The sequence below is a fragment of the Helianthus annuus genome, chromosome 7 (assembly GCF_002127325.2).
Source record: "Helianthus annuus cultivar XRQ/B chromosome 7, HanXRQr2.0-SUNRISE, whole genome shotgun sequence".
Classification (NCBI taxonomy): Eukaryota; Viridiplantae; Streptophyta; class Magnoliopsida; order Asterales; family Asteraceae; genus Helianthus; species Helianthus annuus.
The window spans coordinates 56,223,296-56,243,063 of NC_035439.2; the positions used below are offsets into that span (position 1 = coordinate 56,223,296).

General features: G+C 40.4%; 3 protein-coding genes across 3 annotated transcripts; 1 reads left to right on the forward strand and 2 right to left on the reverse strand.

Annotated features, from left to right (window-relative positions):
* Positions 1-13,915: 13,915 nt before the first annotated feature.
* LOC110888762 lies at positions 13,916-14,857 on the reverse strand. Its single transcript, XM_022136270.1, has one exon. The coding sequence runs from the start codon at positions 14,855-14,857 to the stop codon at positions 13,916-13,918; it is 942 nt and encodes a 313-aa protein (XP_021991962.1).
* A 1,008-nt stretch (positions 14,858-15,865) lies between these two features.
* Positions 15,866-16,423, forward strand: LOC110888763. Its single transcript, XM_022136271.1, has one exon. It carries the CDS (start codon positions 15,866-15,868, stop codon positions 16,421-16,423), a length of 558 nt encoding a protein of 185 aa, XP_021991963.1.
* A 946-nt stretch (positions 16,424-17,369) lies between these two features.
* LOC110888764 lies at positions 17,370-17,884 on the reverse strand. Its single transcript, XM_022136272.1, has 2 exons — positions 17,863-17,884; positions 17,370-17,812 (listed from the first exon to the last, which is right to left on the reverse strand). Exons 1-2 carry the CDS (start codon positions 17,882-17,884, stop codon positions 17,370-17,372), a joined length of 465 nt encoding a protein of 154 aa, XP_021991964.1.
* Positions 17,885-19,768: the final 1,884 nt, after the last annotated feature.

Genomic DNA, 19,768 nt, shown 5'->3' on the forward strand with positions numbered 1-19,768 from the left:
GCTCATGGTATGCTTAGATACACATAACCACTATTGCTTGAGAACACTTGTGTGCTTACTCTCTTCTGTCACCGCACTTTTCGCGAACCTCTCTCACCTATGATTACCTTTGCTATAAAGATCATGGCTGGACGTATTAACATGACTCAAGCCCAGTTGACGACTCTCATTAACGAACAAGTTGCTGCGGCACTTGCAGCCGCCCAAGCAGGAGGTATACCCTGCATTCGTAACTCACACTAGGATCTCTAGATCCTACACTCCTAAAACCAACTCTTGTGTTTAACCTTGTCCTATTCTTATACACAATAGGTCAGCACGCTCAGCCATCTGTCTGCACTTTCAAGAACTTTATGGACTGTCGTCCAAGCACGTTCAGTGGCACTGAAGGAGCAGTTGGACTCCTCCACTGGTTCGAAAAGCTCGAGTCGGTATTTGAGATGTGTGAATGCCCCGAGGCTCGCAGGGTGAAGTACGCCACTGGTACTCTAGAAGGAATTGCGCTGACTTGGTAGAATGCGCAAGTTCAGATATTAGGGCTGGCAGCTGCTAACGCCACTCCTTGGAACGATTTCAAGGAACTTATCAAGAGGGAATACTGCACGCGTGATGACTTCCACAAGTTAGAAGTGGAGTTCTTTCATCTGAAAATGACAGGGTCGGAAATTGAAGCTTATACGAAACGGTCAAACGAGCTGGCCATCTTGTGTCCAACTATGGTGGACCCCCCAATCAAGCGCATTGAGTTGTATCTCAAAGGGTTAGCACCAGAAATCCAAAGCCATGTGACATTGGCGCCACTCCTGCTACTCCTAGTGACAACAAAAGGAAATGGGATGGGGATTCTAGCAAAGGTTCAGCCACAGTTCAGTCTCAGGTGCAGCAACGAAAGACTGACAACTATCAGAGCCCTGGTCAGCAATCTTCGGGCAATCAAAGACAGGGTGGATATCGAGGAAATCACCCAAGGTGCAACAATTGTAACAGACACCATAGTGGCCAGTGCAACAAGGGTCGTTGTCAGAGGTGTCTCAAGATGGGTCATGAGGCCAAGGATTGTAGGAGCCCACGACCGGTAACTCAGGATCGCCAGCAGTAGCAGCAAACGCCGCAGAATCAGCAACAGGGCAACAAGGGATGTTTTCAGTGTGGCGCTGAAGGTCACTTCAAAAGACACTGCCCCCAGTTAAATCGAAACCAGAACAACAACAACAACAATAACCAAGGCAATGGGAACAACAACGGGGGAAATAACAACGATGGGAACAACGGCGCTAGGGGTCGTGCATTCGTGCTGGGGCAGGGTGACGCAAGGAACGATCCTAACGTGGTTATGGGTAAGTTTATTCTCGACGACTTTTATGTTACTGTTTTGTTTGACTCGGGTGCGGATACCAGTTATATGTCTCTGAAAGTTAGTCAAATGCTCAAACGTACACCCACACTTTTGAACACTAAGCATGTCGTAGAGTTAGCGAACGGTAAAAGTCTAGAGGCCACACACATAGTTCAGGGTTGTAATCTTATCCTCGCTGGTCAGACTTTCTCTATCGATCTAATTCCCATAGTTTTGGGTAGTTTCGACATTGTTATTGGTATGGATTGGTTATCCCAGCAGCAAGCAGAGATCTTATGCAAGGAGAAAATAGTTCGTATTCCCCGTTCTGGTAAAGAACCTCTCGAAGTTCAAGGCGACAAGAGTGGTGCAGTGGTTGGCATCATCTCCTTCCTGAAGGCTCAAAAATGTTTGCGAAAGGGTCACACTGCCATTCTGGCACTTGTTACTGATGCATCAACGAAAGAGAAGAGATTGGCGGACATTCCAGTAGTTCGCGACTTCCCTCAGGTGTTTCCTGAAGATTTACCTGGTCGACCGCCTCATCGCCAGGTCGAATTCAAGATTGAACTAGCTCCAGGAGCAGCACCAATAGCTCGTGCACCGTATCGCTTAGCTCCATCAGAATTAGAAGAACTGTCCTAGCAACTACAAGAATAGGGATGAGATTTTTTACCGAAATACCGGTACCGTACCGGTACCATACCGGTACCGTACCGATACCGTACCGTACCGATCATAAACGGTACCGGTACCGGTATCGGTAATAGATTTTTTGAAATTCGGTATCGGTAAAAAACGGTATCGGTACCGGTATTTTTCGGTAAATACCGGTAGTAATACCGAATTTAATAATGACTTTATGTATTTTGCTATTATTTTAGATCCCACTATGTAGTTATATTTTCTTGAACATTGTTTTACAAAAACCAATATCAAATTTCTTTTGTTTGGTTATCTTTAATCAATTATGATGATTTTTTAGACATGTTGGAATTTGGATGTTAAAAGTCGAACACATGGATGTTTACCTTTTGATTTTTCTTACTACTTAATATGTTTACCTTTTGTTTGCATTCCTCTATATATTACTCTAGTTCAATTAATAATGGATGGATGGGTTGCACATGAAATTTTTTTAGGTAAAACAATGGATGACATCAAAGCGGTACTAATGTGGTAAAGTACCGAAATACCGGTACCAATACCGGTACCGTACCGGTACCGAATCTATAAATACGGTACGGTAATCGGTATCCACATTTCCTCAATTACGGTAACGGTATTTACGGTATCGGTACCGGTGCGTTACCGGTATCGTACCGATCTCATCCCTATACAAGAACTCTTGATTAAGGGTTTTATTCGTCCTAGCTCTTCGCCTTGGGGAGCTCCAGTACTATTCGTGAAGAAGAAAGACGGTACCTTCAGGATGTGCATAGATTATCGCGAACTCAACAAGGTGACAGTGAAGAACCGCTATCCTCTTCCACGTATTGATGACTTGTTCGACCAGCTGCAAGCGTCGAGCTACTACTCAAAGATAGATCTGAGGTTAGGCTACCATCAGCTGAGAGTCCGGGATGAGGACGTCTCCAAAACAGCCTTTAGAACTCGCTACGGCCACTACGAGTTCCTAGTCATGCCATTCGGGCTAACGAACGCACCGGCAGTCTTCAGGGATCTCATGAACCGAGTGTGCAAGCCTTATTTAGACAAGTTTGTGATTGTCTTCATCGACGACATCCTGATCTACTCCAAGAGTCAGGAGGAACACGGGCAGCATTTACGACTTATTTTGAAGCTCCTTCGAACAGAACAGTTATACGACAAGTTTTCGAAAAGCGACTTCTGGCTTCGTGAAGTCCATTTTCTAGGCCACGTGGTAAACAAGGACGAGATTCATGTGGATCCATCCAAGGTAGACTCGATCAGGAACTGGCCTGCACCACGTACACCAACAGAAATTCGCCAATTCTTGGGTTTGGCAGGTTATTACAGGAGGTTTATCAAGGATTTTTTCCAAGATTGCACAGCCGCTTACACTACTGACACAGAAGGGTGTCACCTACCGTTGGGGTAGTACTCAGGAAACTGCTTTTCAGCACTTAAAAGATAGGCTCTGCAGTGCACCTATCCTCTCATTGCCAGAGGGCACGGACGATTTTGTGGTTTATTGTGATACATCCATTCAGGGACTTGGATGTGTGTTAATGCAGCGCGACAAGGTCATTGCTTACGCTTCGCGCCAACTTAAGGTTCATGAACAGAACTATACTACGCACGATTTAGAGCTGGGAGCAGTTGTTTTTGCACTTAAGATATGGCGACACTACCTGTACGGTACCAAGTGCACTATCTACACCGATCACAGGAGTCTCGAGCATATCTTCAAGCAGAAGGAATTGAACATGCGTCAACGTCGATGGGTTGAGCTACTTAATGATTACGAATGTGCCATCAAGTACCATCCAGGAAAAGCCAATGTTGTGGCTGACGCCCTCAGTCGAAAAGACAATACGCCTAGGCGCGTACAAGCACTACAACTTACTATTCAGTCTGGTCTTCCTGCTCAGATACGAAATGCTCAGGTAGAAGCATTGAAACCAGAAAACGTCAGGGCTGAAGCCTTACATGGCTCAAGACAACGATTAGAACAGAAAGAAGACGGCGCCTACTACGTAACAGGACGCATTTGGGTCCCACTATATGGCAACTTACGCGAGCTTGTATTGGATGAAGCACATAAGTCTCGCTACTCGGTACATCCAGGTTCGGATAAGATGTACCACGATCTCAGAACTACGTACTGGTGGCCTAGCATGAAAGCTCACATAGCAACATACGTTAGTAAGTGCTTGACTTGTGCGAGAGTCAAGTCGGAATACCAGAAACCATCAGGCCTACTTCAGCAACCCAAGATACCACAATGGAAATGGGAGGAAATTTCCATGGATTTTGTTACTGGCCTACCTAGATCTCAGCGTGGAAATGATACTATTTGGGTGATCGTGGATCGACTCACAATGTCTGCACACTTCCTGGCTATTAAGGAAACAGATAAGTTCTCCACTCCAGCAGACGTATATCTTAAGGAAGTTGTCTCAAGGCACGGAGTGCCAACCTCTATTATCTTTGATCGAGACGCACGATTTACTTCGGAACTGTGGCGAGCAATGCACAAAGCTTTCGGCTCACGGCTAGACATGAGCACAACATATCACCCTCAGACGGATGGGCAGTCTGAGCGCACGATTCAAACCCTAGAAGACATGCTTCGGGCATGTGTTATCGATTTCGGCAGTAGCTGGGAAAAACACCTCCCTTTAGTGGAGTTTTCATATAATAACAGTTACCATACCAGCATCCAAGCTGCTCCATTCGAGGCATTGTACGGACGTAAATGCCGGTCACCTCTCTTTTGGGCAGAGGTGGGGGATAGTCAAATCACGGGTCCAGAAATGGTAGTTGATGCTACTGAATGGATTGCACAGATACGGCAACGCATGGCGGCGGCTTGTGACCGTCAGAAAAGTTAAGCTGATAAGCGTAGGAAACCGCTCGAGTTCCAAGTTGGGGATCGAGTGCTACTCAAAGTCTCACCCTGGAAGGGTGTGGTTCGTTTTGGCAAACGGGGTAAACTTAATCCACGGTATGTCGGACCGTTCGAAATCATAGAAAGAATAGGCAAAGTGGCCTACAAACTAAACCTACCAGCAGAACTCGGTGCAGTTCACAACGTTTTCCACGTGTCGAATCTGAAGAGGTGTCTGTCAGATGAGACCCTTATAGTTCCTTTGAAGGAGCTCACTATCGACGAACAGTTGTGATTCGTCGAGGAACCAGTCAAAATCACGGACCGGGATGTTAAGGTCCTCAAGCACACCAGAATACCTCTTGTTCGGGTTCGTTGGAACTCCCGTCGTGGCCCAGAGTTCACCTGGGAACGCGAAGACCAAATGAAACAAAAGTATCCCCAACTGTTCGGAAACAATACAACCACTGCTGAGGCTGAAGCTACTACGGAATTTCGGGACGAAATTCTAAACCAACGGGGGGAGGATATGACACCCTAGGAAAATCGGGAAAACCATGCAACTTAACTAGCTTCCTCAGTGAGTACGTACCAAATTTCGGGACGAAATTTCTTTCAACTTGGGGATAATGTGACAACTCGTATGTGAGACCCCTCTTTGTGTGTTTCGTTATAACTTGTTTGAACTATACGTGACTAGTGGACGTGTTTGACTGTAATGTAATATTATGCATTATGTGCTACGTGATGATATGTGAATGTTATAAGTTTGGTTGCATAACACTTGTCCGGTCGCACAAGACATTGGGCCGCACTTTAATCCTTTTCTCTCACACGCTACCCGGCCCACTATCACTATACTTGGCCGACTCGAGACTAAGGGCAGCCCATCAATGGGTTCGGCCCACTTCTTATATGCATACATGAACCTTTAGAGGGTGTAGTTTCTCATTACTTGCAAAACACCAACACACAAACCCTAAGCTCTCTCCTTTTCTCTCCCTTGGAACCGGACGGCAGCCCCACTCGAAGTCTTTCTCCTTCGGTTCAATCCAACCCTCTCGAACATCACGGTTAGTGTTATTTTGTTAATGGTTGTTATGCGTCTGATGTGGTATTGTTATATGATCAGTTAGGGTTTCATGCTAGTAGTTATGTAATAAATTTGTGATCATGAATGGAACATATGTGTTGATTTCGGTATGCATATGATGAAACTGTTTTCGTGTTAGCAAAACTATTAGAAGGGATTTCATGATGATGGTTGATGGTCTATGATTTGGGTTACATGTTAGTTCTGGAATTAGTTAATCAGATGATCCGATTGAGTGCTTGATGATTGTTCTTGATTTCGTGATGAGTAAGATAGTATGATTGTGTATGAATTCCGAATTCAATGCTGTTTAATCTGTTGTGAAACTGCCAAACTTGTTAGCAATTGTTACGGAATTAAAGATGTTGTAAATAAGGAAGTTTGTTACATTCCTGATCTCGACACGGGTTGCGAGTCGAGAACCCTTAGTCTCGACTCGAGACCGCGCATCATCATCACACCGACAAGACTCGAGACCTCGGATGCGAGTACTGTTGCGACTCGAGAACACCCACTCTCGAGTGACAAATGCATAACTCGAGACCTCTAGTTACGACTCGAGAACACCAAGACTTCAACCCGAGACCACACTGTCTCGACTCGGGATCTCTAGTCTCGACTCGAGACCATATACACGTGCACACTGTTTTGGACATGCACACTATTACGAGCCCAACTATTTGGGCCGCATACTTGGATTTCGTTTATTTACGTGACTGTACTGTTGAACTCGTACTGTGGTTGAACTGCCATGATTATACGTGTATGCCATGATCAATACTTGTACACAACTTGTACACAACTTGTTAGAATACGTGAAGAACAAATACGTGCACTACTTGAATACGAACCTGACTTGTATGGTAACTATGTTAGGACGTGGTTGACCACAATATAACTTGATTGACCTTTCTGTGTATCTGCCGAGCAAACCAAGGTGAGTTCACACTCTTACCAAGGCATGGGATTCCCGGGGTTGGGAATGGGTTTGAATAAAGGGATTGAACGATTACTTGTACTTACACTGTTACTAGACTCTATACCATCGTCCTCGGATGAGAAGGACCCATACGTAAAACCTACGTATACATGTACTTACCCCCGTCCTCATGTTGCGAAGGACACTTACGTAAAACCTACGTAAATTAATACTCACTACTGCCTCGGGTTGTGACAGGCACTTACGTAAAACCTACGTAAACCCCCGCGTACCACTGTCCTCGGGTCGAGAAGGACACTTACGTAAAACCTACGTAAACCTTGTACGTACAACTGTTCTCGGGTTAAGAAGAACACTTATGGTTACCTCTAGTCTAGTACACACATACACATGGGAAGCCCCCACTAAATGAACACACAATTGACTTAGTTACTAACGCATGATGATGCAACGTACCTACTATTACGAACTTACCTACTGTGAACTCGCTCAACTAGTTGTTGACTCTTTGTTACATGCCTTGCAGGACAATAGGTACTCATGGAGCTTGCACGGGAGGCGCGATCGTTGTGGGAACATGGACTGTTGAGTTCCATGTTAAACATTTACACTTTATGAACTTCTACTCATGTTTGGGTTTTCACAGTTATGCTTCCACTACACTTTAACTATGTTTGGTTTTGATCACCTTTTATATTGATGGGTTGAATTTTATTTAATACTTGCAATGTCAATATGATTGGTGGCTTGATCCTGGTCATGTCACGCCTCCAAGCGGTGATACTCCGCGGGTGGATTTTGGGGGTGTGACATGTTTGGTACTTTGACACGAACATGTGTTCCATCAATTGCCCCTACGCAATCCTTGAAAAAAGGATAAAATCTCTTTTTCTCTTGAATTTCTTTCGTGACAATATCACCTTTAGGTTCTTGTAGATAATGACTTTCTAACGATAAAATCGCTCGCAGAACTCTATGGAAGCACCGACTGGTTGTTGATCTAGAACGACGATATATCCAAGAGGCTAACCTATTTCTCATGTCATTACATATAATATGCAAAAGTCTTGCAACTTGCTCTTCAACGGACATTCGTTGAGTAGCTTGAAGACCACCATCATGCTTTTAGATATTGCACAATGTCATATAAGCTCTCTCACTCATATGAATAAGTTCATGACATTTACCACTATTTGAAATGTCATGTAACATCTCTTCTCGTACATATCGTCGTTGTAAAATTACATCTCTAGTAGGTATATTGGCATGTTTTTTTGTAGACAATCTCTGTTGTGTAATGAAAGCTCGCAATAAGCAAATTAGTCCAGCGGCTTGCAATTGTCTAGCTCGCACAACACGAATTATACGGAGTATTTGATCTCGAAGTATTTGATCATCCATAGAAAAGTCCCAAAGTTCAATAGTGAACCTTCAAACAATAATTTATATTTATGTTTGAATCAAATGAAAAAACTAATACATCTCGCAATTTAAGAAAAAAAATTATATCAACAAACATAAGCCTTCTTTTATGCTCCATATTCATCGTTGTATAATAAATCAAATTCTCTATATAATTCAACGTTATATAATAAATCAAGAAAACAAAAATAAACATTCAAACTCATTAGACAACTCTTCTGGTAACTAAGTAAGAGGCACTTGTTAACGAAAATATCATGGAACAAGGGTTACCAGAAGCTTGCCGGGAGGGTTGCCTGAGGGTAGTGGCGGAATCAGAAATTTTTAACCGGAGGATCACATAGAACTTTTTTTATTATCTTTATATTCGTGAGGTAGACTAATAATTCGAACTTTATATCATTAGTCTTATTGTTATTTAACGTTAATTTTGAGTTTTTTACCCACTTATCCATAGAAACTACATCTCTTTGTTATTAAAAGAATCTTCTCTGTATTAAATAAAGATAAAAGGATAAATCAAATTAAAGAAGTTTCTGAAAGTGCCATGTATATAGACCCCAGGTGTAGGATACTGTCAATTCTTGACTTTATTATCAATCTCTGTTAAATACGATAAATAAAAGTCAACGTTCCTCGCTTTCTTTCTTCCTTCTACTTCTACTTCACTCCTCAACAAACTTGCAGAGCTCACCGCACTACCTCAGGCTTGCCGAAAAAGTACAGAAGATGCTATTTTTATTCTCTTTCTTAATTTTAACTGTCCTACAAGATGGGTTTTGAAGGGTCAAAACTATAAAAAGCTTCTATGTTGTATAATCGGTTATCAAGACGTATGGTCGCCGGACCCTCCCTTGGTTCCGCCCCTACCGGATGGTCAACAAACCCTCCTGACCCCATGTAGCACCGCCCCTGCGGACCCTCCCATGGTTCCGCCACTGAACAATACCGATGGAAAAGAGATGAAAAATATGAGAGATGCACTCCGATGATTGATGCAGAGCAGGAACTTGCGCCAAAATTTTGTAGGTTATATCTGTAAAATAACTGAACGTGAAACAAGGATTAGATATGAGGGCAATTTAGTAATTCATAAAATTTTCTCTCCTAATCTCTCCAATTTGGGAGGATAAACATACGTACAAAAATTGTTCCCTTTTCCCTCATTTCCCCTCCCATTCCATCCTTAAAAAATCTCGGGAACATGGTTTTCTCCTATTTTCATCTCCTTTCTTTCCCTTCCCCTTGTTAAATGAGACTCGGGAACAGAGTGTAAAAGAACACCTAGATACCGAACTGGAAGGTCTCCCTCGTTAAACGGCATAAGGGTTAGAATTTCCTGTTTATCCGGAAGAGACACGCTACCAAAATAAGCTGTGCTTTTGGCTAGATTCGGCGTTAACCCTGAGACTCGAGTAAAATGGTTCAAAGCTTCCCTCATGACCCTAACCGAGACCGGGTCAGCATTCACGAACAGAAATAAATCATCAGCAAATGATACATTAATGATCTTCTGCTTTTTGCACTGAGCTTGGTATCTGAAAGCTGGACTTGAATCAGCTGCTTGATGTAATAACAATGAGAGGACTTCCATGACTAAAGTGAAAAGGTATGGGGACATGGGATTACCTTGCCTTAAACCCCGTTTACCTTTGAAATATCCACTCAAGTTCCCATTAATGCTTAACAAATAGGACACAGTGGTTACACATGCCATAAGTTCCTTGTATGTACGTTAATACTTAGAAACATCATGGTCGTGGGTTCGAAACCTATATTCCCTTATTTTCGCATTCTTTATTGTTAAGCCAATTGAATGTGTTTTAGTTTATTATAAATTCATTCGTTTAATAACAACTAGTAATGAGACCCGCGCGTGTTGCGACACGGGTACATCGTAAACACATATGGATTAGTCAACGCGTTATGTGGTGCGTTAACCATTTGAAAACACGTCTTTAGATGTATACAATTGAACCCAATGTTAACATGTGTATAAGCATTGCGATTAGATCAAAACGTAAAGTAAATCGTGTTTATATAAAAAAAATCTTGACTAACCAACAACGGATACAACTGAGGAAAAGCCAATTTCAAACATGCAACCAACCGAATGACCGTTGGAACCTGCAAACATCATCCAAAAAAGGAACAAACAAAAAAGAAAGAAGATAAGTAACACAGACTACGTAACAATGAATTAAACATAAAAAAAAATAGGGACATATTACCATGAAACAACTAAAAGAACCAATAAAGTAGGAGATCTCTAAAACGAAAATAACCGGTGAAGAAAAGAGGCAATGTATATTACACCAGGAAAGAAAAGAGGTGTTAAGGCCTGAGTAAAACCCTAATGTCTCTATCTAGAATGGCGATTTTGGTTCTTGCTTGATTCCTAATCAATTCCTAACTAGATTGTGTAACATGCCTGTGATTAATCATCATCTGCATGATTTTAACGAGCCATATTAGCGATTATAGTTTGTGTTTTGCTTTAGGTTTATGTTTTTTCGTTTTTCTGATCGCCGCAATTCTAGTTTTCGGTTGTCTTCCAGAGTTCTTAGGGGAGGGGTCTTATTGGTCTGCTTACTGGTAGCAACTTTGATTTGACCGTTCTTTTAAGTTCTTTTGGCAGATCGTCGGCCACTAGGGTTTTTCTAGATTAGGGTTTTTCTGCTTTCGTGTTTCTTACTTGGTGGTTTCTTGGGTTTCTGGGAGTTTTTGTTTGTTGCTTGTTGCTGGGATTTGGTGTTTGAGAGAGAGGCTAGCATGATTGGGAAAACGGAAACGGTGCATGATGAAGTGAATGAAACTCCTGTACGTGGGATAGGGTTAAAGGTAACGAATATTGAGGGTAATCCATTGCTGCCAAGGAGGGGTACGTATACAACAAATAATGTCTCGGTGATTGATGGTTTGCTCGATATCTCTAAACCTGTTAATCTGGAATATAGAGGGGGGAACGTGGAGGATAAGGCATTTACCTATGCAAACCCTAACAAGGAAAAGTCTGTGCTTGATGGAGTTAACACGAATCTGAGGGCTGGTGAGGGTAATGAGACGATGCCACCTTTTAGTTTTGCTAAAGTAGTTCATGCACATAAGGAGGGAGTTAAAATTAAACTTTAGACGCATGGAGTCGGCTGATAGCATGGATGGTGTGGATGTTGTTATACCCGTATCATCGGTGAAAGAAGTGCATGATAGATTTGCGAATACATTATACGGATACATTTTGGGAAAGAGGCTTGCATATCCTGTTGTCGACTATTTTGTGAAGAATAATTGGGCAAAATATGGGTTAACTAGAATGATGATGAACACAAAGGGTTTCTTCTTCTTTAAGTTTAACACGAAGAAGGGAATGGAACAATTGATGGAGGATGGGCCATGGATGATTAGGAATGTCTCGATCATACTGAAAGAATGGTCCTCGTCGGCTGAGTTAATGAAGGAGGAAATCACTGAAGTTCTGGTATTGGTTAAGATGCATGATGTTCCATTACCGAAATTTACTGAAGATGGTTTGAGTCTGCTAGTTTCTAAGATAGGAGTGCCAAAGATGGTAGATTCCTATACGGTGAAGTTGTGTTCAGAATCATGGAGCCGAAGCAATTTTGCTAGGGCGCTTATTGAAGTTCATGCTGGAGTAGAGTTGAAACGTAGTGTGAAGGTAGCAGTTCCGTCGATGGATGGCAATGGTTATTCTAAAGCTGAAGTTAAAATTGAGTATGATTAGGAGCCGTTAAGATGTCCTACTTATTGTGTCTTTGGGCATGATAATACTACTTATCCTATTCACCTTTTACTAGTAAAATGTCCTATTCACCTTTTACTAGTAAAGGGCAAGTAGGATGTCGAATCCACATGGAATCAGTGGAAAGTAAGAAAGTTCGTTGTTCGTGACTAATATCTAGATTAAAACCTAATTGCTTTTTGCAGTTTGAGAATGATTGTGAAAACAAATGTAAATTTTAGTTGTAAACAATGATGAGAGAAGGGACCAATCTTCGGGTTTTCAGGTGATGCAGAAAATCAGGTTACTTAATTACCACTAATTGGAAATCACATAGACATGATTTATAAAACTTGTATGATAAATAACTAACGGACAATATTTGATTGCAATGATCCACGATCGAAACCGAAGGATTGATGCGTATGAATAGTAATCCAGTTAATTACCAATTCCAGATTTCATAAACATCAACAGATGGGTTATTAGATTTTATCACCCTCAACTATTGTCTATTGGCCGCTGCCACCCCCAACTATCACTTTGACGCCCGTTACCCCCAACTTAACACTTAGTGTGTTTTGTCACCACGTCGATAACCGAGCCCTAACTTTTGAACCTATTACTACACTTTTTGGGGTGTCATAGGGATCTTGGGAAGGTTTTAGGGATCTTAGAACACCCTTAAAAGTATAATAACAGGATCAAAAGTTAGTGATCTGGTGACAGAACACACTAAGTGTTAAGTTGGGGGTGACGAGAGTCGAAGTGATAGTTGGGGATGGCAGCGGCTAATGGCCAATAGTTAAGGGTGATAAAATCCAATAACCCTTAACAGATTCAATGATTAAAGGTTAAAATCAATGACAACTTAGAATTTAATCCCAATTGTTGATGAAACAAACCAAATAATTGATGAACTTGAATGAATATGATAATCAAAATATTGTTTAATCGAACAAGAAACAATAAGAACGACTAACCGAAAGTTTAATCAGTTCTTAATCCAAAAAAAGTTGTAAACATACGCGAACCCAATGTTTCAAGCATAAACCCTACTCCCAGAGATGGTCATGGGACGACTAGCCGCTCATGACGTTCGAACAATCCTCAAGAGTGTTGTAGAATGATGAATTCATGATCGAGTCGGTGTTGTGCAGAAGTTTTATGATGAATGATGATGATTTTAGAGCTCCCCTCAAGTGTTTATGGCTGCCAATGATCGACGGATCGAAGTGTGATATTGATGATGTTGAATGGTTATATGAGCCAAAAAGTAATGAAGGTTGCTGCCAAAAAATCCATGGAATGGCTGCTGAAATTTGATGATGAACGAATCTCTATGAATTAGGGTTTTAAAACCTTTTTAAGTCTAATCAAGCCACACGTGCCTTTTTTTTCTTTGGAACCAACCGTAAGCCACGGTTATAAGCCGTGAGCCACAGTTCAAACTTTCTGATTCTTTCATGGAATGTTGTTTGCATTCACTGCCTTTAAAAAATAAAAGAATGATCATGCCTTGTTTTTTTATTATGGGGTGTGATAAATACACCCAAGATAAAGATTAATATACCCAAAAGTCAAATTTAGTAATGATTTAATAATGATTAACTACTTTATTATATTATTTTATTATAAAGTTAAAAGTAATAATTATGTTTTTTTATCTTATTTTATTTTATAATACTTTTGTTAATTTTTTATATTTTGTTATACTATTATTAGTATTAATATCAATATTAATAAATAAATAATCAAGACACTTTATTATAAATACGAAAGTGAAAAAGTTAATCATAAATAAATAATGAGTCTCTAATAAAATAGTAAACGTGCAAACATTAAATCCTTTAATCACCTAGATCGACAAAACAACTTTCACGACGATAAAGTTGGGTATATAATTCTAGACGCCACCTATACATGGTCTCCCATCCAGCCACAGACATGCTAATGTTGCGAAAATTCCAATAAGGCATGATTGTAGGCATTGGGTACCCTCCTTGTAATTCCACCATGACATAATGGTTCTCGTCATTTACTAGGGCAATTGTAAGAGCTCTGTGATGTTGAATCTCTTCCGGACCACTCCAAAACGGGAAAATACTGAAACTGTCTGACATGCTTAAAGAATGGACGATTACACCAAACTTATTGGCAATCAGAACACCTGCTTCAGGCATTTTCATCCAGTGTTCTTCTGGAGAAGGCAACCCAAAGAAACACAAGTCATGATTTAATGAATTTACATCCCTGACAAAAATGTCCGCATAGATATGATATCGATTTTGTAACTCTTCTCTCATTTGCTGTCGAATGTACTCATAGTATTCATGTTCATCAAGTCCGAGGCAAACAACTAGTGCTCGAAATCCACAATTTCCATCGGGTTTAACATTTCTTATATTTTTTATGTATGGATGAAAGACTTTTGGAATATCACCCATTATATTCAAGTCATTCATCAGTGTTAACTTTAGACAGTTTAAGACCCATGTATAGTTAATTGTCTTCTCATTATGCATAAAGGCGAAAGTTATGGAAAATGTTTTGTTGGTTGAAGTTACACCAACAACCTCAAGAAAAGGCATATTATAGTGGTTTGCTTTGTACGTGACATCTATAATCAACACATACGGAAATGCACGCCAAATATCAAATGATGTCGGATGAATGAAGAATAAATTTTCTAATTCGTTTAACCCGGTTGTAGTAATTTCATAAACATAACCATTAGAATGCAAAAGGGATAATAGAACCTGCATTGGAGATTTGCCTACTTGATCGACCATGCGAATTTTGTTGCGTGTGTTGTAAATAGTCCTAAGTGTAGACACATTACTTAAACTCCTCTCTTTAAGTATTGTTGTGTGCATTGTAAATCTTGTTCCCTGTTAGCAAGTTTTGGTGTAGTTAAGGGTTTATGATCTTAGTTCCCCTTTGCTTATTTATGAACATCTGAGTTACAGGTTAAGGGTGTTAGGAGTGGTATCGGCAAAGGGTGCGGCAAACGGTTTTTCCGCGCGGCAAACACTGCCGCCAACCCTTTGCCGAGGCGGTGAGGGGTGTGGTGCGGGGAGGGAATGCCGACGTGGGGAAGGAGATTTTGAACATTGGGGGGGGGGGCGAGTTTTAACGGTGATATTACCGTTTAAAATAATAAAATGATTTTTTCTTTTAAAAATTAAACTATAAATAACAAACCAAACCCTAACCAGATACCTTCAAATTTATATCCAACCAAACCAAAAAATACCACCAATTCTTCCCGAACATTTACAAAACAAAATGGCGGATGAACTCCCGTTATGGTTCCCACCCATGAGTAGCGACGATTCATCCGATAGTAGCATTCTTTTTTTTTTTCAAAATCTCATCAAAGAAGCCGAACTTCAAGACACGAGCACGTCTAACCGAAGGAGATATATTGAATGTCAACGTGAGGAGGGGCATGAGACACTCATGGCGGATTATTTTGTCGAAGACCCGAAGTACAATGAAGATATCTTTCGACATAGGTTCCGTATGTCGAAACGTTTGTTTCTAAAAATGTGGCCGACGTGGTAGAGAACGACCCGTGGTTTGAAGAGGCCCCCGATGCGTGAGGTAGGAAGGGGTTTACGTCGTTGCAAAAGGTGACATCGGCTATTAAACAACTCGCAACTGGTAACACTCTAGACGAGAACGACGAGTACTTTCATACGGCCGATAGAACTTCCCGCGAGTGCCTAGAATATTTTTGCGACACGGTTTGCAAAATATACGGTCCCGAGTTCTTACGTAGACCGACAAGCCACGACATGGCACTTTTATACCAAGCTCATGAGGAAAAACATCACCTTCCAGGTATGTTCGGTAGCCTTGATTGCACCCATTTCGTTTGGCGATATTGTCCGACAGAGTATCGAGGCCAATTTACGCTAGGAGATCACCGATACCCGACTGTTATGCTCGACGCGGTTGCTTCTCAAGACTTATGGTTTTGGCATGCTTTTGCCGGTCCACCGGGTTCTCAAAACGATATCAATGTGCTACAACAATCTCCTTTATTTTTAACGGAACGAAATGGAACCGCGCCAAAATGTCCATTTTATGTTAACAACCATTTATACAAACGCGGTTATTTGCTTGTGGATGGAATCTACCCTTCGTGGTTCGTGTTTGTGAAGTCGATCCCTTACCCTCACGAAGTAGACCGAAAGAAATTCAAGAGGCAACATGAGGTGGCAAGAAAAGATGTCGAACGAGCTTTTGGTATTTTGAAGGCGAAGTGGGGTGTATTGAGTCGACCGATGCGAGCAATATCCGCCAAAAAGTTAGGAGTGTCGTGTACACGTGTATTATTTTACACAACATGATTTAGAAAGATGAAGGAAAGGCGATAGCACCGGTGCACATTCGGGATCCTCCGGTCGAGCCCGCCCTAGACGATACGGTGTTGGGCGAGTTGATGGATGAAGACATGCATTGGAGACTAAAACACGATCTCATAGATCATCTCGCAAGTCAAGATTTACCCCACCTTTTGGTCGATTCCGACGTAGACTAGTTTAATTTATTTCAAGTTAATGTAATTTTATTGTTTTTTAATTTAGTGTAATTTTGATGTTTTTAATTTAATTTATGAAAGTTTATTGATTTTTAGTTTAATGTATTTATTCTACATTTATTAACTTATATATTAAATAAACTAGTGCACAATAAAAAATAATAAAAAAAGTTTACCACTTCAGCAAGTGTTTAAACCATTGCCAACACTTTTCAGCAAAGTTTAAACACTTTTGACTGATTGATATGGCGCACTCTGATTGGTCATTTTTTTTTGGTTTGCCACTCTAAGGTGTTTAACCACTCGTAACACCCTAAAGTTTATGGAAATTGTTCCATTGACCATATAAAAGTTACTTTATAGAAAATTGAAATAATCTAGAAAAGTTGACTTGAAATGGGCAGCTAAGTTATAGAAAAAAATTGACTTTTTGGGTGTATTTAACAATACCCTTGATTATTAACATAACAATCTTCAAATATCTCCACTCAACCGCCACCTCATGTTCGTGGAATGTCGTGTGCAATGATGATGTTCTTTTTACAAAGTCCAAAATGCATGTGAAGTTATTGCTTCCTTCAATCTCTGCATGTGTATGTGTATATAATATTGAGATGTTTTTTTTGAACAGCCAACATAAATTTTATTACTGAACTGGCAAGAAACTAGACACCAAATATACAAAGAGACACCAAAACCACCAGATACGAAATACAAATTCTCCAAACCAGCTACATTACAAAACTAAAGTTTCTCTACTCACCCCAAGACCAATTAGAAGATTTTAGCCTGTTTTTGATCCAAGAGTATGACATTGATTTAGATTCTTCTATCACCCTTGACATATTTGGATCAACCTGTCGGAAAATGACCTCGTTTCTCAACCTCCAAATACTCCAAATCACCACTTGAAAAATGGCATTGATGAGCTTCTTTTTCCTCTTCGAACCCGATACATCGGAGCGAATATCCAACACATCCTTAAGACTAAACATAATCAAAGGTGGGATATTACACCATTGTGCAATCATAAGCCAAATTGCTTGCGAAAACTGACATGCCACAAATAAATGATCACTAGATTCGGGGTATTCATTAGACAACGGGCAACCTATACTCCCAACATCTACATTACGAGGGGCCAATGCAGATTTAGTTGGCAACTGTTCCGACAAAGCTCGCCATGAGACAATACCCACTTTTTTCGGAACCAAGTTATTCCAAAAAAATAGAAAATCTGGAACATACCTATTAAAGATTGCCGCTGCATATTTGATGGCAGCCACCAAGAAGCCGTAAGTTGGCTGCGGTTTCCAGATCTAAGCGTCTGGGCCGGCATGAGGACGAAACAGATTGAAAATATCGAGGAGGTTTTGTAGCTCAAACACTTCATCATCACTGTTTAAATTTCTTTTCCATAACCACATGAAACTGGCACCACTTGATTCCCAAACCACCCTATGTGAAACTCTACACAGTTTATCAACTTCAAGAGCCAATAAAAGAGGGAACATAACATAAAGTGGCTGTGCACCAATCCAAAGATCCAACCAAAACAATTCCTTTGAATCAGAACCCACCTCACACCAAATAAGATCAGGAAGGTTTATACCAACTAAATTAAGAGGTACCTGGACACTCACTGTTTGCTTCCACGGGCCGGGAATGGAGATTTTTGCTGGGATTGGAGACCACGACCTCTCATTATGATGAACTGACCATATGAATCTTCTGCAAAGACCATCTTTATCTGTTTTAAATCTCCACCACCATTTCGACAACATTGCCAAATTGGCGTCACGAAGTGAACCGAAACCAAGACCACCATATTCGATATGGGCGATAACCTTTTCCCATGCCATCCAACTCATATATGAGTTGTCATCCGATCCCCTCCAAAACAAAGTTCTTCTAATCCTTTCCAACGCATCAATTACTTTCGCCGGTGCTTTATACAATGAGAAAAAATACGTTGGCAAAGAATTCAATACCGATTTAAGCAATGTGATTCTACCTCCGTATGATAAACTTTTGGCCTTCCAAATTGACAATCGGGACTTAAATATATCAATAACCGACTTCCAGTTTCGAGTAAGATTCATATTAGCACCCACGATCAATCCCAAATGCTTGAACGGAAATGATCCGTTTTTGCTATTCATAAAATCCGCCATTAATTTAACCTCTTCATCATTTATCCCCACACTGAACATAGAACATTTTGCTAGGTTCATTTTTAAACCCGAAACCAAGAAAAAACATCTTAATATTCTACGGAGGTTTAGAGCATTCCCAAATGACCATCTACCAAGAAAAACGACATCGTCCGCATAGATGAGGTGTGAGATGTGACAACTCAAATTTCCAAGATTTCTATTTCGTATTTATTGCACGATCATGTATTAATTGCCATGAAATTATATATGTTTTGATTGTTTGATTGTGTATAGTTGTTGATTATTTGTGAAACTTGTAAATGTGTAAACTTGGTGGTGGAATTATGAAATAGTTGTGAGATGGTGTACTACTGTAAATTATATTAGTTAGGGGTGTAGAGAGCCATTAGTGAACTTGATTATACTTAACCCTAACCCCTAAATTCACTAATCACTTTTCACCAAAACCAAAGCACGTATTCTCGTTTCTTTGGCTCTAGCAATCATCACCAAGATAATCATCACAAGTTTGATCACTCTACTTCTCTAGAATCATTCAAGGTAATTGTTTAATCATTGTTAATGATTTGTGCTTGATTGTTTATCGATTTCTGGATTCTTATGTTCTTTGAAAACCCTAGTTCTTCATGTGATAGGTTGTGATTTGGTTTGATTCTGAACTATTGATGATAATGATTAGTCGTATGATTGCTAGATGGTTCCTATAATGATATAGTTCGATTGTTGTTGAGCATGAATGGATTGATCATGATTCTGCCGTCATATGTTTTGATTTAGGGTTTGTTGAATGAAGAACGTAACTGATTTGATCGTTCCCTGTATTGGAATTCATGATTTGATATTGTCTGAGTATAATTGAGTTGTAAAGGTCCGAACATAATAAACATAGATTGGTCCGAACTTAATGTGACTTCATATGGCCCGAACTTATTTGATTGAATATGGTCCGAATATAAATCACAAATGGTCCGAATATA

Bases quoted from the DNA above. Each gene is read 5' to 3' on its own strand.
- LOC110888762 (XM_022136270.1), bottom strand. From the start codon at position 14,857: ATGGTCGATCAAGTAGGCAAATCTCCAATGCAGGTTCTATTATCCCTT.
- LOC110888763 (XM_022136271.1), top strand. From the start codon at position 15,866: ATGGCACTTTTATACCAAGCTCATGAGGAAAAACATCACCTTCCAGGT.
- LOC110888764 (XM_022136272.1), bottom strand. From the start codon at position 17,884: ATGCAGCGGCAATCTTTAATAG. The intron at 17,813-17,862 runs GTATGTTCCAGA...TTCCGAAAAAAG, and splicing joins GCAGCGGCAATCTTTAATAG to TGGGTATTGTCTCATGGCGA.